This window comes from Geotrypetes seraphini, chromosome 1, assembly GCF_902459505.1.
Source record: "Geotrypetes seraphini chromosome 1, aGeoSer1.1, whole genome shotgun sequence".
NCBI lineage: Eukaryota > Metazoa > Chordata > Amphibia > Gymnophiona > Dermophiidae > Geotrypetes > Geotrypetes seraphini.
The window spans coordinates 258,616,368-258,639,453 of record NC_047084.1 but is presented as its reverse complement, the minus strand read 5'-3'; the positions used below and the strand labels follow the sequence as shown (position 1 = coordinate 258,639,453).

At 43.8% G+C, this 23,086-nt stretch overlaps 1 protein-coding gene across 6 annotated transcripts in view; it reads left to right on the top strand.

The window, feature by feature from the left end:
* The window catches only part of ABLIM2 (actin binding LIM protein family member 2), a 337,722-nt gene that overhangs the window by 74,408 nt on the left and 240,228 nt on the right, over positions 1–23,086 (top strand). For all 6 annotated transcript variants that reach the window (XM_033950058.1, XM_033950066.1, XM_033950046.1 and 3 more), the window contains exons 6-8: positions 2,884–2,977; positions 11,066–11,153; positions 17,462–17,520. In XM_033950058.1, the coding sequence (XP_033805949.1) occupies positions 2,884–2,977; positions 11,066–11,153; positions 17,462–17,520 (241 nt within the window). The remainder of the gene's footprint in view (positions 1–2,883; positions 2,978–11,065; positions 11,154–17,461; positions 17,521–23,086) is intronic.

Genomic DNA, 23,086 nt, shown 5'->3' with positions numbered 1-23,086 from the left:
CCTTAAGAGGAGCGACTCCTGAAGTGGGCACAAGTGTGCTTTTGCCCAGTGAACCACATCTATTGTAGCTATCGTGGATCTCAGCAGTTGAAGATACTGCCAAGCTGTGGGGGCCGGCCTCACTCTCTCTCATGTGCCCTGGGTCAAACTTCTTTATTCCCCTCCATGCAGCATCTCTCCCTTCCTCCCCTCCATTATAATGTGAAATATTTCTTTCTCTCTTCCCATGCACCATCTCTCCCTGCCCTCTATTCTATGTCCAACATTTTTCCTTTTCTCTTCTCAATGCATGACTCCCTTCCCTCCACCGTATGCAGGATTTCTACCTCTTTGTTGCATCTCCTTCCTCTTCTTCAGCCCATGTCCAACAATTATTTCTCTCTCTCCCCCCATGTGCAGAAGTTTTCCATCCCTCCCTCCCATCCCCCTATGCAGCACCTCCGGACCTGACCGACTCCCACCGTGAGATCTTTTGCAGCCTGCTCTTCCAGGGCTTCTCTCCGCCACATCATCAGTAATGCAGCAGAGGAAAGGCTCCAGCGGGCCGCAAGAAGTCTGTTCAGAGCATTCTCTCATTGTCAGCAGCTTTAACTCGCTGCTCTGCAGGCGTCAGGCATTACTCCTTCTTCCGCAAAGGCAGAACCCAGCAGAGAGAAAAACCCAATGCTGGCAGAGTAGTGAAGTTCCTGGACCATGATGCTGACCCAAGGAGCACCCTCTTATGGTCTGCACCCGGGACGGACCCCCACCCCCTTAGTACGCCACTGCCTACCCAGCATCTGTTGCTTTTCCCCCTCACTTCTCCTTTCCCCTGCCCCTTAGTCCAGTTTATCCCCTCACTTCTCTTTCCCAAAACATTTCACACTAGGAAGTATTTCTTCACTGAAAGGGTGGTTGATTGTTGGAATAATCTTCCACTTTAGGTAATTGAGGCCAGCAACGTGCTCGATTTTAAGAAAAAATGGGATAAACATGTGGGTTCACTTCGAGGAAGTGCTTAGGGGGGGAGGGTTCTTAGAGTGGGCAGACTTGTTGGGCCGATGGCCCTTTTCTGCCGTCATATTCTATGTTTCTAGGTTTCTATCTTACTGGATCTGCGTTAATTGACAGAAGAGAATGTAAAGAGCAATGCAGGGACTTGGAGCCTGTACACTTACCCAGCATCTGTCAATCCTGCTTCTTTGGATGCAGATTTCCTGTCAAGAAAGGGTGGGACCAGCATACCCTGAGCCCTGCACAGGCTCCAAGACTCTGAGAACCCAGGCTGCTTTGTTTTCTGCTAGTGCTCAGTTAGTGGGTATTTTTGGCAGACTGGTAAAAGTGACAGTACTGCAATAAATAGCCCGATGCAATTTGAATATTCGTAGGCAAGTTTGAAGCCTTGGTCAGCTAAAATGGTTTCCAGATAGCAGTCATAGTCAGCTGCTATCTGGATCATTTATACCTTTAGTTAAGGTCTGTCAAATAATTGGCCTAAACTAAACAGACAGTGCAGAAGCAGAGACTGCACAATCCATCCCCACTTCTAAGAATTGGGCTCCTAATTTCTTTCTGCAGCGATGCCACCTATGCTGAGAAACAAGGCAGATTCTTTCCCTATGCTTCATGTAGTTTATATTCATTGCACATACTTTATTGCATGTGAAAATGTTTCCTCAGAAGATAGTGAGGAAGAATGGGATGTCAAGGGTAGAGATAAAAGAAGAGGAAACAGTATCTGTCCCTCTAGTCCACAGTTGCCATCCTTCCTGTGACAATACTTACCTTCCTTCCTCTGCCCCTCCCCTCCCCCCAAACTAAAATTGTGAAATTGTGTGCTTTTTTTTTTTTTCCAAAATTATTTTTCTCTCTGGGATTTCCTTGAGTCTGTGCAATTAGAGCAGATACCTATATATAGGGTTGCCAGATTTTCCTTTCAGAAAATCCAAACCCCTAACCCCGCCCTCAGACCCGCCTAGTTACACCCACCCTAAACTCGCCCCCAAGCCCTAGCCCTAGCCCCACCCCCCGCTGGCCACTCTTGTCGGGCAGGGAGGAAGTCCATGCATGCGCGGAAGCTACGTGATGACGTCATCGTGTGACGGCCACGCATGCGCAGACTTCCCTGCCCGGCACAGCTTTTCAAAACCCAAACAAAGTGTCGGGTTTTGAAAAGCCTTCCAGACCCCCCGGACATGTCTTCGAAAGGAGGACATGTCCGGGGGAAATCCAGACGTTTGGTAACTCTACCCGTTTAGCAGCGGGCTTGTGGAACGACTAACAAATGAATAGTGCTGAAAGGGAGACAGTGGCCTAGGCCTGATACTTGCTCTGCTGTAGGAAACAAAAAAGTCACCAGGCTTCCACAGTGAGGAGAAAGAGTGCAAACACACAAAAAAAAAAACCCCTGTGGAAATGATGATCTTGATTCCAAGTTTGATTCCAAGTTCTTCATCAAATTGATTTGTACATTAGGTGCAGTATTATGTCACCTCAAATAATACACAGATTAATCATTGGAGGGGTGGGTGGGTGGGAGAAAATGGTTGGTTATGTATATTTGTGAGTTGAATGTGCTTTTATTGACTTATTATATGTTATATATTTGTGTATTGCACTATTGAAGTTTGGAAAATCAATACAAATTAAAAAAAAAAAAATAATAATAATAATGCACAGAAAGAGATTGTGGTGGGGACCCGACACAGTCCGTGTTTCAGTCGGAAAGACCTTCCTCTGGGGTCCAACATGATGAAAACCACAAAATCCTATGTATGCTTGAAAGGTGCTGTGTCTGGCACGGCAATCACTGTGGTTATAGGTGCAAATCAGCAGAGTTTTGACAGCAGAGAACTGGGAGGGAACTGGTGTTTGAAGGTAAATGTTGTTTTTCCCCCCCCCTAGGGATGGAGTCCCTTACTGTGAAAAAGACTATCATACTAAGTATGGCATTAGATGTGATCACTGTGAGAAGTATATCACTGGCAAAGTATTAGAGGTAAGAGAAGTTTTACATAATAAATACAGATTCACCCTTTCTCTTAAAATATTAAGGAGCTCATTTATTAACAGCACATTTCAGGCAATGAGCCATATGGAAGACACGGTGGGCCTTAAATAATGACAATGCGTGGATATCAGATTTTAAATAAAATAAATAAAACTTTTTAAAAATAAACTTGAAAATATAAATTTTAAATAATTCTATAGGATGCACCTAAGTGAGGAGCTGTAGGGTACCTACATTGAGGACACCTAGTGACGCCTAAACTTAATCCAAGCCTAACAATTGTTTTAAATTGGGTTAAATGATTTGGTAATTACCCACATCATTAAAACCCCATTTAAAACAATTTTTTTAAAAAATAGCAATTAAGGTTGTGCGCAAATATCTCTACACGGCGCCTGAAAAGTAGGCTGCTTAGGGGGTGGAGAATAGGTATGGTTGACTTGGGCATGTCTAGGTGTCTGAGACAGGTAAACTAAACTAAATCTTGGGTTTATAAACCGCATCATCTCCACAATGTGGAGCTCGGCACGGTTTACAGGGGTTGGGATAAAAATGGAACTCCAATGGAATTATAGAAATAAGTATAAAGAGAGGTTAGGTAAATACACCTAGTGCCACTTAATCACGCCTAGGCTTAGGCAAGACTTTATAAACGACGCCTAGCGGTTGGTTGACAACTGCGTGGAACGGTGCCTTCAAATTAGGCGACGCTGGGCATTGTTTATAGAATCGGGCCCTGTGTGTTAATGCTGACAGCGCACACTGTTAATAAGTAATCTCATAAGCGGCCTGTTTACTACCGTGTGTTCAAGTTCTGCCCTTAGGGCTCCTTTTACGAAGCTGCATTAGAGGTGGGTGCTAATTTGCCGGCCGTGCTAGCCGCTTCCGCCTCCTCTTGAGCAGGCGGTAGTTTTTTGGGCTGGCATGGGGGTTAGCGCGCGCTAAAAATGTGCGTGCCCTAAAAACCCTAGTGTGGCTTCGTAAAAGGAGCCCTTACTGTGTTGCAGTAGCCAAAATTCACACATCAACTGCAAAACTGCTGTGTTCACTAGCCATCGTGGACATACCTTGAACTTTGCCATGCCGTTAACCGAGAGGACAATTCTTTACTGCTTAAGTGCGGAGTAGATAACACCCGATGCACTGAGCTACACCCATTCAGGATCGTAAAGACCTCTGGGCTAACCAGTAAGATACAGTTCTGCCAAAAAGTGGTGCTTTCTGGGTAAGCTGTTTGATGCTATTAGTGTGCAGTAATTTTCACGCTAAGGACCAGATTCAATAAATGATGCCCGAATTTCGGGTGCCAGGACTTAAGCCTGTTGCAATCAGGTGCAATTCTTTGTGTCCAATTTGGACACGCATCTGCAGTATTCTATAACACTGCGCACAAATTTCCGGAATGCAGCTCCTGGTTGGATAAGGTCCAACTTAGTGCAGGAAGAGGCGGTCGGAGCGTACCGCGAGTGATTTCCTGCACCTGCGGCGCTCCGGCTGCTCTCCTGCTGCCATCTCCTGGCTCCCCCATGAAAAACCGTATTCGCAGTTTTTCGAGATTCGCGGGGGTTCCTGGAATGGAACCCCCGTGAATATCTGGGGAATACTGTATACAGTACTAATCATAATCAAGGTAAAGGGTTTTATCAGAGTGCATTTTGTAATTTTCCAGATATGATAAATTATTAATAAATGGGACTCAATTAAATGTATCTTAAGTCTGATTATGTTTACGTTAAGGGACAGAACCTTTTCTGATTCATCCATCACTAGCCAGACAGCAAATTAGTCCCCAGACAGATTGTTGGTCCCTTGAGATGACTCACTGAGCCCCAGTGAGAAAGCATTCAGTTGCAGAGTTACTGCAGTACTTCATATGGGTTAAATTTTGACACTGTTAAAATAGAACACCATTCATCATTCTTGGAGTGACCTTGGATAAGTCACTTCACCTCCTTATGTTCAAAGATAAGACTGAGTTCTTCTGGGATCCACATAAAGGAACTTATACTGAACAGTTTGGTGTGAGAGAAATAATACATTTAGTTTTGATTTATTTGATATACCGCCTCTCTTAAAGGGGCCTGAGCCTTATTAAAAAGGGATAGGGATGTAATAAAATACAGTTTAACTCAGCTCAGTGTATATACTGTAGATACAAGAAATCGTGGAACAACCTAACCTAATTGGCATCCCAGCCAGTGGTGTAGCAAGGATAGGAGGTGCCTAAGTGTTGTAGAATCAATATTAGTATTAATTTTTAATATTTAATACCTGTCTGAAAAAAGTCTGAAAAAAGCAGTTCACAAAATTAGTAGTATGTGTAAGCTTTAAATCTTTTGGTGGCCCTCAGAGTTTTCTCGTCTTCACAAAAGCCCTTTACATGAAAAAGGTTGGAGACCACTGAAATAAGCTGCCACTGTGCGGCATCAGGGTACCTAAATAAAGGGTGTCCAGTCAAAAGCGTGTGAGACAATCGCACGCAGGATGTCAGCGCACTGGACTTCAACAGTATTTTAAAAGCGCTCTGAGGGTGGGTGTGGGGGGGGGAACCCCTCCACTTTACTTAGAAATGTTGGCATTCCTGTTGGGGGGGTGGTGGGAACCCCTCCCCTCATTAAAGAGGAAACAGCCTTTTTTCCCTGTTTTTAGGGAAAAATTCTGTTTCCTCTGTAATGGGGGGGGGCTTCCCCCCCACCCCCAATGTGAGCGCCAACATTTCTAAGTAAAGTGGGGAGGTTCCTCCCACACACACACCCTCGGAGCGCTTTAAAATACTGTTGAAGTCCAGCTCGCTGACGTCCTGCGTGCGATTTTCTGGGAGGTTTTGTCCACGCTCGATTGTCTCACGCAGTTTCGTCTATGAGCCAAATAGAGACACCCTCTCAAAGACTTGGTGCCTTTATAATCTGTTTTACCATACTAGCTCAAGGTGGATGACAAATTATGGGTAAACGAGTAGTTTACATAATGAAGGACTGAGCGGTGAGAAAGGCAGTTTCTAGCCTGGGTTTTTTACTGCAGTTTTGCTGTTGAGTCTTCAGGTTGTGCATTACATCGAGTCGAGACCAAGTCTTGCAGGAGGGTGTAGAACGCTGTGCTCATGGTGAAGCATCATGGAATGTGCCGAGCTGCCTGTTTCCTCTGCCGTTTCACTGGCAACAGTACCATGTGATGCACAAAATGCATTGTAAAGAGTCTTTCCACAGGCTTGAGAACAGAGCTACACAAGGGGAAAAAAAAAGGCTTTTTTATCTGTAGGACAGAGAGTGTGAAAGGGTTGATAGAGTGAGCGAGAGCTGGGAAAGAGTTCAAGTATCATAATTAACCATCAGGCACAATATACTGCCAAAGCTAGTTTCTTATTTAGCAGACAAGATAAGAAAGTACTATAAAAATCTGGAAAATGTGTTTGTTGCTCTCTGCCATATAGAAGCGCTCCAAGGTAAGTTGTATTAATTATGCTAAGCAAGTGGGGGAGGGGGGGGGGGCATTCAGTGTGCGTATGATGTTTTCCATCAGAGAAATGTTGGTTTTCATGTTGCCTTTGAGAATTCTTTTATTGCATGTATAATCTGTGCTAAATGTGAATCCAACTTTAAAGGGAGTTATCTAGGAGTTTGTTTTATTTTTGGTTAACAGTGTAGAAAGATTGCTTTGATATATGTCGACTTGTTGCATTGCAGCATAAGCTGTCATTAATCAACGTGTCCTGTGGATAGAAGTATACAGTAAAGAGAGTGTTTTGATCAGACGGTTGGTTGGATGTCTTTTTGTCCTTTGGTAGGATGTAACGGTGTTCTTTTTGAATATTTGTTCCTCATGGGAGCCCAGGTTCATTTTCTGAAAGTCCATCACTGGTAAACAGGACACAGGAACTGAGAGCCAAAGGCTGTAATACTGTTAGTACCTTATTTCATCAAACGTCATCTTGTCTTACCATATTCTGCTACGAAAAAATTAATAGAAAAAAGGTGACATGTATATTTTAGCTAGTATACATGGTGCACTATCACTGGACTATCTGAGAATCATGTTAGCATAACGTGTAATATTGGCATTTATTGATTCCTCCTCAATTTAAAAAAAAAACACCCTGAAACGTTGTGTACAGTGTAATTGCCATTAGAATGGTACTTTGGGCATAGGCCATAAAAGGCTATTTGGATTGGGTAACATACAACTCTTCTGTGTGCTGTTCTCACTGAAGGCAAAGCAGAACAGAACCATAAGTGCAAGGAAGGCCAGCAAGCAAAACTTTGCAGCTCTCCAGGGAAGAGATGATATGGTTTTTGCCAGTAAGAGAGTGAATGAGAGAGAACAGTGGATATGGAAAAGGTTCATAAGATGGAAGCAACAACAATGTCCTCTTGCCTGAGCTACCAAGATCAAGGAGAAGGGCGGTGGTCTTGTGGGTTAACTAATCCCAGCTAAAGTGAGGGGAGTGACAGCTCAATCCAGCAAGTGTGGAGGAAAGATAGAGATGGAAAAGGAGGAGGAGGGGGAAGGAGCTGCAAAGGAAGGAAAAAGAAAAGAAGCTGGGATGGGAAAGTGGGCAAGGAAAGTGAATGATTTGTCAAGAGGTGGGAGAGGAGAAGGATAGAAGCAGCATAGGGAGGGTGAGGAAAAGCAAAGAAGTGGCATGAGGGAGTGAAAGTAGAGGGAATTAAATGGAATTAGGATGCAAGAGAAGGTACGATGAAGTCTGAGGGAATAAGAAGTGATAAATGAGAGCAAGAACAGGAGAAGGGGGAAACTGAAGAGAAGCAGCAGGTTTAGAGAAACAAAAATTCAGGAAAGACAAAGAAAGAAAATTAGAAAATACTTTTCAAAAGAGTGGAAGGAACAAGTAAGTAGGTCTGGAACTGAGACCAAGAACAGAAACAGAAGCAGAGACTGAGCTGCAGTAGCGTTTATAGCGCACGCTACGCGGAAAAACTAACGCCAGCTCTTTGGAGGTATTAGCATCTAGTGTGCACGGCATTGTAGCGCACACTAAGCACGCGCTAAAACCGCTAGCGCAGCTTAGTAAAATGAGCCCTGAATAGCTAAAACCAGAGATATAAAAAAAATATGAAATAGGGTTTTTTTTGTGGGCTGCCAGTTAGATTTTAAATGCAAGAGTGGTTAAGTGCCATGGACGCGCATAAGCTCACTGAGTTCAAATGTCTTCTGCCTATATAATATTTGTCTCAGTGTGATATCAATGGCAGTCCAGCACTGAAAGAATTCCTTTTTGAAATATTGCATGCAGCTTAAGTCTCTAGATCGGAACATGGTTCACAGTCATAAGTGCGCGCCGACATTTGAGAGTGGACAATTGAGCGCAAGACTTCAGTGCGCCGCTCTAAAAGCTTATTTTAAAGGGCTTCGATGGCGGTGAGTGGGGGGACCCCCCTAGTTTACTTATTAGTGTTGGCGCTGCCGTTGGGGTGGTTTGGGGGGTTGTAACCCCCCCCCCCCATTATACAGAAAGCAACTTTTCCCTGAAAAAATAGGTAAAAAGTTAAGTTTTCTGTATAATGTGGGGGGTTACAACCCCCACACACGGTAGCGTGAACAGTATTAAGTGTGTGAGGGGGTTCCCCCCACATCCCTCATCAGAGCCCTTTAAAATAAGCTTTTAGAGCGGTGCGCTAAAGTCTTAAGAACATAAGAAGTTGCCTTTAACTGATTGATTGTTAGCCAATCTGCAATTTTGTCTAATTGCTCAGAGATTATTGCGTAACTAGATGGTAAATGAGAGTCCAGTGGTAAAATGAGCTGGATGTCATCGGAGTAGATGAAAAAAATGAATCCTAAAGATTGAAGCAACAGAGTAAGGGGAGCGAGAAAGATGAAGAGGCTAGGTCCCAGAACTGAACCCTGAGGTACACCGGATTGAAGTGACTGAATATTTGAAAAGTTTTGGAATGATAAACCGAGAATGTACGATCAGTGAGATATGATTGAAATAATTGAAAACAGGCCCTTAGGTTTGTAGTTCTCTAAGTTGATTAAAGAGAATATCCTGGTCGACCAAGTCAAAAGCGACAGACATGTCGAGAGAAAAGAACATCGTCACGGTTGCTATCCAAGATCTTTCTTATATGATTTAAAAGGCCTAGGAGTGTGTGCTCTGTGGAATGATGTTGACGAAAGCCAATTTGGTGAGGATGCAGTACATTAGTGCTAATTAGAAAATCTGATAACTGAATTGAAACTACTTTTTTGACTATTTTGGAAACAAATGGCAAATATGAAATTGGTCTGTAATTAGCAACAAAATTAGGATCAAGGTTTTGGTTCTTCAGACTTAGCCAAAAGGAAAGATTTATAAACTATAAAGAGTTTTACCTCATGCAAAATTATCATTTCTGTAATAAGACATTAACAATTTATTCTGAGGCCCTCAAAGTACCTACAAATCCAAAATGTGGCCCTGCAAAGAGTTTGAGTTTGAGACCATTGCCCTAAGCTGAGCAGGAGCCCCCTAGCTACATTGCTACCAGTGTGTTCAATATTGTGTTTTCAAGTGCTAGAGGCAGGCAGGTTCCCTGAAGTCCTGTGGAGCTTGCCTTTCCCTCATTTAATAAAAAAAATGTATTATTCGCTGACATCCAACAATTCTGAGCGAGTTACAATGTAAACATACCTAACTAAAAATCAACAAACTAAAACAAACATAATACATAAAAAACGAATCCTCCCTTTTACAAAACTGTAGCACGGTTTTTAGCGCCGGCTGCGGCAGTAATAGCTCCACTATGGTAAAAATTCCAGTGCTCATAGGAATTTTATGAGCATCGGAGCTTTTAGCAACTTGATAATAGAGGGCCCTAACTGCTTAGCGTTGAATATTGGCTTAACCAGTTAGGCACTGGTATCCAAAAATGAAAATAGAAATTCATTGTCGATCAACAGACATGGTACAGCATAGAATTTCTTGGTTCCGCACCAGCAGTGGGCTGAGTGTCAGACCATTGTGTCTGTCTAATTTTAAAAATGAAATATGGAAGCACTGAGCAACCTTAAACTTGAGTCACCCACTTGGGTGGCTGACTTAGTCCTGCTTGTCAAAGGAAGAAGTGATGTTGCTTACTATGGGCTAGATTCACTGCTTGATCGAGGGGGGGTGTTGGGCAGGGCTACTGTGTCGGGCTGGTGGGTGGGGCTAGTGTAGGCTCTCCTGCCTGCCCTGCTCTGCCCCGATCTCTCCTGCCTGCCCACCGGACTCTCCTGCTCTCTGCCGCCATTCCCCGCAGTGCAAGTCCGCCATAGGCTTGCACTGCGGGGAACGTTGGCAGAGAGCAGGAGAGTCCGACAAGCAGGCAAGGAAGATCGGGGCAGAGCAGGGCAGGCAGGAGAGATCAGGGCAGAGCCCTGACAGCAGTGACAGGAGGCTGCTTCTCCTGTCACTACTGTCAGGGTCTGCGCATGAGCAGGGATCGCACATTTGCAATCCCTGCTCGCAAATGGGGGCGTTCCTCTGAATGCGACTGATTTGTGAATCAGTCGGACCTGCCCAAATCGAAAACGGATTGTTCTGATTCGGGCAGGTTAGTGAATCTAGCCCTATAACAGGTGTTCTCTGTAGACATCAAGAATGATAAGGCGCATAATCCCTCCGCATCCCTGAGATTTGTTTTCCTTCTATAGCTTTACAACTAACTGACGAGCTGAAGAGACTGTGGCACACAGGAAGGGCCGCATATGCTCACAATTTTACACTAGGGGATGAGTTCCTTCCTGGTCCTTCCCACTGAGTGCCTTATCTATCCTGCTGTCTATGGAAAACACTTTTTACAGTGGCAACTAATTATTTCAATTCAACATTCTTCTAAATCTGATTCATGTCTGAATTTAAGCATTTTTGACAAAATTTATGTGGCAATATTTACCCCGTCGGAGCATTTAGCACTCCGGGCTGCGGTAGAAACCTCTACCGTGTCTTAGTAAAAGGGAGTGGGGTTAGTGTAGTGCTGTTAATGTATCTGGTTTTCTTTTGCAAATCGTAATGCAGTAGTCACACAGTATGTGTAACATGAGTTTTTGTATTATGTGTGATTTAAAAAAATAAAAAATTCTGGTTTTCTCCAGGCAGGAGAGAAACATTATCACCCAACCTGTGCACGATGTGTCAGGTGCCATCTGATGTTTGCAGAAGGAGAAGAAATGTATCTTCAAGGTAAATAGTTTGCATGTGGGTTTAAAGCATTATAATCAATAACATAGTAACATAGTAATATAGTAGATGACGGCAGATAAAGACCCGAATGGTCCATCCAGTCTGCCCAACCCGACCCAATACAAATTTTTTTTTTAAATTTTAAATTTTAAATTTTTTTTGTAATTTTTCTTCCTAGCCATTTCTGGGCAAGAATCCAAAGCCCCACCCGGCACTGCGCCCGGGTTCCAACTGTCAAAATCTCTGCCACTTTCACAATGCCAAAATCTCTAAACACTTTCACAATGATATAGTGGAAGGTAAAAACACATTTTGGATTTTTCACATATTCTGAGTTTGGATTTTAAAGCATTATAATTAAAGCACAATCTAGTTTTCACAACACAGAATCCAGTTTTCAAATACCGAGGCTTTATGTACTGATCTGCTAGGGAGCTCACACATTATTCTAGAATGATTGTGATAGTATACATGTATTTAAGAAATCTTTTATATTAGATTTCTTTTTTTGTTATGGCCTGAATCTGTATGTATGTGTGTGTGTACATATAGGCCCCCTTTTATCAAGCTGCTTTAGAGTTTTTTTTATCACAGGCCGCTGTGTAAAAGCTCCGATGCTCATAGAATTCCTATGAGCATTGGAACTTTTGCTGCAGCGACTTGCAATAAAAAAACCCTAACGCAGCTTGATAAAAATAGCCATAGATAGATAAATGTGTTTTATTTTAAGCTACCTGAAGCTTAAGAAAGAAGGGCAACATATAAATGTAAAAAAATGAATGAATGTTATTGCAAAAGGCCTCCTTACTGTCCCGGAAATGTATTCTTTTGTTGTGGCGCCAAGCTGAAGCGCCTACCCTTACTCTCGGAGAGAGCGTGAACTCGAAGGCCTTGAGCATGTGCAGATGCTCAAGGCCCAGCAAAGAAGAAGACGCAGATCCTCGGGCACCGGCATGTCCTGTGCGTTGGTGCCGGTGCCGGCGGCCAGATGGGGGTAAGCAGCGTATTTGGGTGGATGCTGGGGGATTTCAGATCGCGGCGGTGGGGTGCAACGTGAGCGGGGGGATGCCGGATCGCAGGGGGGAGGGTGCCGGATCGCGGGGGGGGAGGGGTGGAGGATCACCCGGGGGCCTTCAGGGGGAGCAATGCCGGTTCTCGGGGGGGGATAGAGCAGCGCCGCTGGCTTCGGGGGGTGGGGGTGGGTGGTAACGTATCAAGCGAATTTCGCTTTGATATACGAGTATTTTGGTTTACGAGCATGCTTCTGGAACAAATTATGCTCGTAAACCAAGGTATCACTGTATTAGTATTTTGCACTGAGGAAATAAACTGGGAACATACCTTGTGCAAATTTTCTACAGCGCTCCAGATGACTTCCATGTCTATCACCGCTGGTCTTTTCAGGGGAGCAGGGAGAGAAATCACAGGAGACATCACCTCAGGAATCACCGCCATAGAATGTTGAAAGACATTCTCTGTCCTTGCCACATTCCGAGTTACAGTTCCTCCAGCCACTGTAGCCGATTGCAATGAAATTGGCAAGTTGAAATTTCCATCTGGGGTTAGGGGTGAAACCTGCAGCGTTGATGGAGATAGCAACTCCGATGCGTTCTGAGAAGCTATAGGCGTCCCCGACATTGTCCCAGGACGCGGAGGAACTGCAGGCCCCAATGGGCTCCGTGAAATATCGCCCCTTCAAGAGCGAGGTCTGCCCACCTTGGTTAGCAGAGACACCCGGTCCAACTGAGACAGCAAAGGATGTTATTGCTGTCTGTCACGTCAATGAAGTGGAAGAGGAGGCAGGAAGATCACTCTTCTGCTTACCCTTGCACTTTGGCATCTTCAAATATGGCAAGTAAACTTTAATAGAGGAAAATTAAAGATTTTGCCGATAAGGTTCAGGAGCCACTTTATACGCAACTCACTCCGTCGCCATCTTGATCCTCTCTGGAGTGTACTTGGCTTTTATGAGTGCACAGACAAATCTGAACTTCGTTTGGAGTATTACCTCCTTGCCTTTGAATACTTTATTGAGAGCCTTCATTGAGCGACCAAGTGCTATTCTGTGAACTATTTCCTCCCTGCTTCTTTGTTTACAAATGAACCCAGAAGACTTAAATCCTTTACAACTTCTATTACCTTCAAGCTCAAAATCGTCATCATTTTCTGTGTTCATGATCTTCGTCTTGTTTATGTTCAGTTCTATTCCCATGTTATGACTTTCAGTTTTGACTTTTCTCAGTAGATACAGCATGTCTTGTTTGCTACTGGTGATGAGTGTTGTATCATCTGCATAGCACAGGTTGTTTATATTTCAGCCACCAACTTTGAAACCGATACTCTCTTCTTCCAAATTTGCTTTTCTGTAGATTGTTTCACCGTACTGGTTGAACAGGTTGAACTGGTTGAGACCGACGCAAACCTCACCAATCTCGCAGCAAACATCTCTTCATGCATAACCAACCTTCAATCCTGGGCCCTCGCTGTACAAATGAAACTGAATGAGTCCAAAACCAAACTACTTTGGCTTGGCCCTAAACTTGATCATCTACCCACTTCCATCCCACTGCCCACAGGCTCCTCTCTACAACTGGAGTTCTCTAGCAAAGTCCTGGGCATCACCATAGATTCCTCGCTATCCTTCAACGACCACCTCAATTCCCTGATAAAAAAATGCTTTTACAGCCTTCACATGCTGAGGAAAGTGAGGTCCTGCTTCCACCAAAAACACTTTGCCGTGCTCGTACAGTCCATCATCCTCTCCAGATTGGATTATTGCAATTCCATTTACCTTAGCTTAACAAAGAAAAGCCTCCACAGACTCCAACTAATCCAGAACACAGCGGCCAAACTTATCTTCTCAAAAAGTAAATTTGACCATGTCTCTCCGCTCCTGTCCAAGCTCCACTGGCTTCCTGTCATCTCCAGGGTCCACTTTAAATGTGCCTGCTTAACCTTCAAGATCCTCCACAGCATCCTTCCACCTCTTATCCCTCTATCCTGGATTTCCTCAAATCCATTCTTCACTAGATCCACGCAAAAACTAAAATTATCCCTCCCCTCCTTAAAAGGCATCTCCCTCGTTGGTAAACTTGGTTCCTCCCTCCACTTCAGAATCGCTCAGTTATGGAATAGTTTCCCTTCCCCTCTCCGCAACTTGAGCCCCCTTCTACCATTCCGTAAGCTTCTGAAGACCTGGCTCTTCTCCAAAACGTAACCTCATCCCCTCCCTAGTATTATCACACCTATCCTCTCTTCTTACCTACTTCTATAAATCTATTGGAGTTCCGTTCCTTCCCTAACCATGTAAACCGTGTCGAGCTCCACCTGTGGAGATGTTGCGGTATATAAACCCAAGATTTAGTTTAGTTTAGTTTAGTGACAAGATGCATCCTTGCCTGATGCCACATTTTATTGGAAATCAGTCAGTGTTGCCATATTCAATTCTCACTGCAGCTTCTTGATTTTCATATAGGCTCTCTATCAGCTGAATTATGTGTTTGGGTATTCCCATTTGCACTAGAGTTTATTGTGATCTACACAGTCAAAAGCTTTACTGTAGTTGTTGAAGCAAAGGTATAGGGATTTTTGGTATTCTTTGCTCTTCTCCAATATCCATCTAACATTGGCAATAATTTATCTTGTTCCTCAACCTTTTCTGAAACCAGCCTGAACTTCGGGTAGTTCTTGCTCAACGTATGAGTGGAGCCTTCGTTGTATTATTTTCAGCAATATGTTTGCTGGCATGTAGAATTAATGCAATCGTTCTGTAGTTGTTAAAGTCCTTGGTGTCACCTTTCTTTGATATAGGTATAAACATATCTGTTCCTGAAATATCTAGACAGCTGACCCGTACAACTCCTCTATAACTGATCCCTTGAGCTGTTAATCACTAGCTTCCACCATGTTAAGTTCAATCTATTTGTACCATCTTTTAATCTTTGTAAACCGCATAGAACTTCACAGTCCTGCGGTATATAAATTGGTATTATTATTATTATTATTAATAAACAGTGATCTCCATTCGTTTGGCAAATGTTTTTTTCCTTCCAAATCTGTTGATGCAGTCAAGTGAGAAGCATGATAGCACCTTCTGAGCCTTTTATTAATTTAATTGGCATACCGTCGATACCAGGTGATTTGTTTTTCAATAAAGCTTTAATTGCTGCTATGACTTCTTTTAAAATATCTGGTTCTTCTTTGGCTTCAGTTTCCAGATCAATTTCCCCAGTTTATCCTTAGATATTTATCATGTAAAAAGAATAAACAATAAGAGGGGCATAATCGAAAGGAACGTCTAAGTCCGTTTTCGTCTAAGTCGCAAGTCGTCCAAAGTAAAAAAAAACTTAGGACACATTTTCGAAAAATACATCTGTCAGGTTTGTTAGTGGCCCCCACAAAATATGGTGGTAGAGATTAAGTGAAAGGCGCCCTGACAAACGCTGGTCCTCACTGAAGACTCACCAGGAAGTAGAATCAAAGAGGCAAAGCCAGAGGTGATTGCATAAAGAATATATTATAGAAATAGTCTTACAGAAAAGCAATATTTATAAGCATTACAATTAAGCATTACAATTAAGCAGAGAGCAATGCAGTTTCCCTGCCTTACATAGTTCAGAGACAAAGAGACAGAGAGTCTGAAGTTCTAGGGAGAACCAGAGAGAGAGAGAGAGAAAGAAAGAGAGAGAGAGAGAGCCAAGACCCCTCTCCTCCAGAGATAGATATATAGATTGATAGCTAGATTGATAGAGCAGAGAGGAGGCTTTTATACCTTGGAAACTTATTCTGAATATAGAAACTATTGTATGTCCCAGTATCTTTCTGTTTAGAATTTGTAAACTGTTTGAAACAATGGTTAATTTAATTGATAAAGGAGGGTGTGATACTTGCAGGCATGGAGATGGGATTAGTCTCTGGCTTCTTTGTCCCATTCAAGCAGCCTATCTTCTTGATCTGTGCACCTGGACCTATTGTCCTAAGCACCCTCTTAAACAGACATTAACACCTTTTAGCTAGTCATGATTCAATCAGGGCTACTTGAAACATATCAGGGATACTTAACACAGTCTCCCTGCCCTCAGAGTCTATCTGCATTCCCATGACAGAGTCAGATTGATATAATTTCCCATAGGCCTTCGCTGACATAAGTAATGCCAACTGAAAATGCTGAATGGTAGCGATAGCTATGCTGACAACATCCAAATTTTTTTTTTGTTTAGAAAATCATCTTAAGTATACGTCCTGCCAATCTGATCGTCCAAGTCACTAAATCGTCCATCTTTATACCACATTTTCGTCCAACTTTTTATCCAAGTCAAAAATGCCTAGAACAAACCCTGTTGGACATGGGAGGGGTCTGCAAAGTGATGGACTGAACACCCAGACATGGCACCTAAATAATGGGGTACCTTACAGGGCACTGCTGTGAACTTCACAAAAAGAGTGCCATGTCATCATCTCACTACAGCTCCCTTATATGTCACGGTGAGCCCCCCCAAACCACCTCCAGAATCCCCTAGACCCACTTATCTACCACCCTAATAGCCCTTATGGCTGCAGGAGCCACTTATATGCCAGTACAAAAAGGTTTTGGGGGTATATAGGGGAGTGCACATGATTCAATATCAATGCGGTGATTACAGGGGTTTATGGACATGGGACCTCTTCTCTATGGGTCCCTAACCCACCCCCAAGATGGCTTAAGAGCCTCTGTGCAGGTCGACTAGGCTTTCCTATGCCGGGCTACCAGGTGATGATGGTCTGGAGGCTGAATTTTAAAGGTGTGATTATGATTTTTATGGGGTTGGGGGGAGTCGGTGATCACTGGGGTAGTGTGTGGGGATCTGTTTTATGTGTTTGCAGTGCTTATCCATGTTTTAAATGGTCTAAGTCACAATGTCCAAGTTCTGTCAATCCTGTGCTGTATAACTTTCGGTTTTACATGCAGTACGACTAAGTCTAAGATGGCCCTCATCCCGCCCAACTCCCGCCCTCGACACTCCTCCTGAAATGCCCCGTTTAGCTATGGTCATTCAGTGGCACTATGAAGGCCTAAGTCGTTTAGAAATACGTCTTAAACCCGTTTTTATTATCGGCACTTGGACGTATTTTGATAATGTTCGTCCAAATGCCAACTTAGGCCGGTTTTTGACATTTTTCTCTTTTGATTATGAGCCCCTAAATATATTTGTAAACATTAACTTCTCAGAGAGTTTCACAATAAAATATGTATTCTGTAGTATTTTAATTTTATACAGATCATTTTCAGGATGCATTACTCCAGTTTAAATCATGGTGTTTATTTGCAGGAACTTCTATTTGGCATCCAATTTGCAAACAGGCAGCCAGAGCAGAAGAGAAAAATAAGGTCAGTATATTTTATCTGGTTTTGAAACTTTATTTTTATTAAATAATGAAACAGATGAAAAAAAAAAACCCCAACATTTTCTGATTGTGAATCTTAGAAGGAATAGTGGTACAAGGTTAAACTGAAGCAAATTACGCCATCAGATGCTCTTGAAAAAAGAAATGCCTTATCCATAGGTTCTTCTTGTGGTAGCATGGTGTACGGCCAGCTTTATGATGACTTTGTAGTTATTACACTAATGAGCTAATTTTGAAGAAAAAACCTGAGTACCTGCATTAGCCCCTCCCCCCCTTTTTTTACAAAGACACTGTAGCAGCTGCTGCGCAGCAAATGTTCCGACACCCATTTAATCTCTATGGGCATCAGAGCGATTACCGCGACCCACTGCGATAAGCGCCTTTGTAAAAGGGGTCCTTAGTATGGCAAATATTGATTGGCAAACATAACCTGATTTTCAACCAAATCTGGAGGGCTAGATTTATTGTAAAAGATGACCCTAAATCTCCCTGATTAAAACATGCTAACTACCTGTCAATATTCAAGAGCATGCATGCATTTTTTGCGAAATTGTGCCTGAGACAAAATTAACTAGGGCCGAAGGCCTAACCCTAAATAAAAACTTGAAAAGGAGGAAATAGGGGTATAGTCAATCTAAATAACATTTACAAAATCTCTCCAAAAGAGAATTGAACACCCAGCAACAAGCACTGAACTCTGATACCGTATGAAAGCCAACGAAAGAAAAGGCCTCAGTTATACAGGAGGGGGGAAAAAAACCACCCAGCCATTCATCCATCATAGGCAGAAAAAACTTACATGGCTACTATATATATCTAGAGAAGTGCAAAAAGAAAAACATGAGAATTAAAAATCATTGCACTAAATGCTTACAGGCTCATGCCACTCTAGGCCACATATTCTGGCGTTGCCCTTATATATCTCAATTCTGGACGCACCTTATCGCTTATGTGGCAGACCTTTGGGATTGTACGTGGCGATTACATCCTAGTTTTCTTTTTACTTTTAACTGCTCGCTTGCATCCTATATGGCCTGGTTGTAAGGCTTTCCTCCGACGGAACATCATGCTGGGTAGAAAGAGTATTTTGACTTGTTGGCTCTCCCCACAACCGCCTACGATTTCTCATTAGAGAGCTTTCATTTGTAAATCATTCCCTGTTTATTTAATTGCTGTAAACCGAGTTGAGCCTTCTTAGAATGATGACTCGGTATACAAAGTTAAGCTTTAGTTTAGTTTTAGTTTCATGATACAACAAGTGTTATTGGAGCGCAGAGACATTCCTGACTTGGACACTTGGGCAAGTCGTCTTTTTGAACAAGGTTGGACACCTTTCTATATTATGTTGAGTCCTTTTATCAGAAGCAAAATTTGGTACTGATATTTGTTTGCTTTTGTATATATTATGAGCATTGCCTACTTAGCTTGACTTTATTGTTGCTGCTGTTCTCTGGGTGGGTAGGGGTTTTGGTGGATTAGATGGGTTGGTTGATGCTCTCTTAGTTGGAGTTCCTTGCGTTGTGTTTGTACACTCTTATCTTGTGTATAGTTTTATTTGAAATTTCAATAAAAATGATTTATAAACATAAAAAAAAACAAACATTAGAATCAATCATATTTTTAATTCCACTGTGCAAAACTGTGCTAGCAGCAACTACAAACAAACTGCAAGTTCAGAAAAACTATGTGCAGCTAGCATACAATCATTTCATGGCTGATATGCCACTTCTTCAGGCCTGCAAAGGCTCACATAGCAGAAAACCTGCAAATACTGTATATACTTGCATATAAACCAGGATTTTTGGGACAACTTCAATCTGAATAAACAGGGGGATCAAGTCCCTGGACTGAGCCTGTCTCGTGGAACTCTCCCCTCACTACAGTAGATTTATTTATTTATTTTTTTGAAAATGGAAACATCTTGTGCTGAACTTTGGTCCTTGAGGTTGAGGTCGGCTAACCAATCGTATTGTTTCAGGAGAGGTAGAATTGTTAGAAGAGAAATCATCCTAAATTTTTCTTTCTTGAGGCAGGCATTGAGAGGTCTGAGGTCTACAATGGGTCGCAGACCTTGCGTTTTCTTGGGAATGAGAAAAAACCTGGCGTAGAAGCCGTGGTTCTGCTGAGTATGTGACACCTGCTTCATGGCATTGCTGCTTAGAAGTGAGACTTCTATTGTAAGTTGCAGAAGGTGTTGATGAGGAACTGCAGACGGAGGTGGAGGTTGAGAGGGCATGATGTTGGGAAGGAAACTGAGGAAATATCCCTGGGCAATTATGCTGAGGACCCATTGGTCCGACGTGATGGTCTGCCAAGCTGATTGACCAAATCTAACATCCTATGCTAAGCCTTGATCTAGACCAGTGTTCTTCAACCGCTGGTCCATGAACTGATGTCGATCCACAAAAATTTCCTGTCAGTCCGTGAAGGGCCAGCGATATCAAAACTTTCCTTTTCCCCGGGAGGGATTGGGACGAGAGAGAGAAACAAGGTAGTGGAAGAGCAGTCCTCTCTGAGTTGTGGATTGGTTGTGGGACCGCAGATCAGCCAATGAGAAGATGGGAGTGGGAGAGTTGTGATATTTTCGATACGCTGGGAGGAGAAGGAGTCTAGTTTCCACGGGGGAGTCCTTGTGGGGCAGTTGACGTGTAAGTGGAGTGAGTACTTGGCTATTATTTTTCTCTTTCAGCGGTCAAGGTGAGAATGTAAGAAGTGCAGCAGAGGCACATTTTTCATCTGAACTTTCGGCACATTGTGCTGCAGATGTGGAAGGAGGAATTGGAACTGGAGTCATGAGGAACGGGTTTAATTGCTGATGGATAATCAGGATATATACTTTCTGATTTACTCCTCTTTATGAATCCAGCAATTTTCCGTCAAAAATTTTGCACTCCATCAAAAATTACAAAGACTAGGGGACACTCGATGAAGTTACAGGGAAATACTTTTAAAACCAATAGGAGGAGATTTTTTTTCACTCAGAGAATAGTTAAGCTCTGGAACGCATTGCCAGAGGATGTGGTAAGAGAGGATAGTGTAGCTGGTTTAAAGAAAGATTCGGACAAGTTCCTGGAGAAAAAGTCCATAGTCTGTTATTGAGAAAGACATGGGGGGAAGCCAAGGAACTTAAATTAGTGCTATTTGAAATGTACATAGTAACATAGTAAATGATGGCAGATAAAGATCCGAATGGTCCATCCAGTCTCCATGTAGAGTCTTGAATCTAAGGGTTTGTTTGTATATATTAGTACTTTTAGTTTTGGTCTCGTATTTGCATAGGGGTTATCTGTGTTCTGGTAGGAATGAATGTTGAAAAGCATACAGTGTCGCAAAATATAGGCTTGATGGTACCTATAAAAGGTATGTATTGGGTCCTCCCAGAGCCCATTGAAAATATTCCAGACTGGTTGTGGTTGGAATGGCAACTCATTTTTCCTCTGCGATTAAACCATGTTCTTAGTATCAAAATGCCTAGGATATATAAAGAAAACAAAGTGTTAGTTGATACATGGAAAACTTTGAGGTTTGTGAATAATTTAACTCCTATTCCTATACATAAATCAACAAATCAAACTACAGTCAAACCTCGGTTTACGAGTGCACCGGTTTGTGAGTGTTTTGCAAGATGAGCAAAACATTCGCAAAATTGGCGCCTCGGAAACCGAGTTTGACTTGATTTACGAGTGCCATCCCCCGCGATCTGACATCCCCCCAGCAATCCGGCATCTCCCCCACTCGCATCGTTTTCCCCCCCCCATCCCCCGCGATTCTATACCGAAACGAAATCCCTTACCCCGATTGGGCACCAGCACCAACGCATAGGACATGCCGGTGCCCAAAGATCCTCCCTCTTCTGGGCTGGGCTGTGCGTCAAAGGAGATCCTCCCTGTTGCCTGTGCTGGGCTGGACTGGGCTTTGAGCATTTACGCATGCTCAAAGCCTTCTGATCTCGCTCTCTCCAAGATTCTCAGATTCAGAATCTCAGAGAGAGCGAGATCAGAAGGCTTTGAGCATGCGCAAATGCTCAAAGCCCAGTCCAGCCCAGCCCAGCACAGGCAACAGGGAGGATCTCCTTTGATGCACCGCCCAGCCTAGAAGAGGGAAGATCTTCGGGCACTGGCACCAGCATGTCCTATGCGTTGGTGCTGGTGCTGGTGCCCAATCGGGGTAAGGGATTTTGTTTTGGTGCTCAAGGGGGGGGGATGTAGAATTGAGGGGGAGGGGGGGCGACATGAGCGGGGGAAGGATACCGGTTCGCAGAGGGGGATGCCGGATTGCGGGAGGGGGGTATGGAGCAGCATTGGTGGCCTCAAGGTGGGGGAGGACGGAGCAGCGCCGGTAGCCTCAGGGGGTAGGACGAGGTAGAACGGATCAAAGCGAGCTTCCCTTACTTCCTATGGGGAAACTCGCTTTGATATATGAGCAATTTGGTTTACGAGCATACTTCTGGAATGAATTATGCTCGTAAACCAAGGTTCCACTGTATATGGCTTAACTCCAAGATTCAAATAGGCGGATTCAAGGTCATCTGGAAGTATTGGGTAATGGCAGGTATTAGAACTCTGAATGATGTTTTATCCCAGGACAAGCAGGCAGCATATTCTTTACGCATGGGTGACGTCACCGACGGAGCCCACGGTACGGACCTTTTTACTAGAAAGTTCTAGTTGGCCGCACCGCGCGTGCGCGAGTGCCTTCCCGCCCGACGGAGGAGTGCGTGGTCCCCAGTTTCTTCATTTCCGCGGAGCGAAGAAGACGTGTGTTTTTTCAACAGAGTTGAAATCCTCCTTTTGCCTTCCCGCTCGCGTTATTTTTTTCGGTTTTTCACCTTCGGGTACTTTTTTCTTCCCAATTCCAAAAAAAAAAAAAAAAAAAAACCTTTCTTTTGTTTTATTTTTTCGTTCCTACCCCGGCGGGGCCTATTGCCACGATCCAGGCCTCGGGGTTTGATTTTGCGGAGGCCGTGTTTCCATTCATGCCCCCGCAACCAGGCTTTAAGAAGTGCCAGCGGTGTGCACGCCCGATCTCCCTCACTGACCCACACAATTGGTGCTTGCAGTGTCTGGGACCAGAGCATCGGGCGGACTCCTGCACCCGCTGTGCCACTCTTAAAAAGCGCACGTTGAAGAATCGTCAAATCCAACAGAATTTACTTTTCGGCACCGGCCCGTCTATGGATTCGACATCTTCATCTGCGGCACCGTCGAAATCGACACCGACCACTTCGACGCCGCCTGAGACGACGTCGGCGCCTCCGGCGCCAGGTAAGCCGGCTAAGAAGCCTTCCACCCTTGAGCGCCCTCCCACCTCGGGGACGGCACCAGTCCTCTCGGCTCCACGCCGGGCCAAGAAACGCTCCACTCCGATATCGGTGAGTGCCTCGTCATCGGCTCCCTCATCGCCGGAGTGTAGAGCGGCACCCAAGGAACCAAAAAAGAAAAAAGTGGTTCCGGTGCCTCCCCTGGATGACCGCATTGCGGCCATCCTCCAGGACAAGTTGCAAGAGCAACTCCACCAGCAACTTCAGCAGCTCTTACCATCTATCTTGG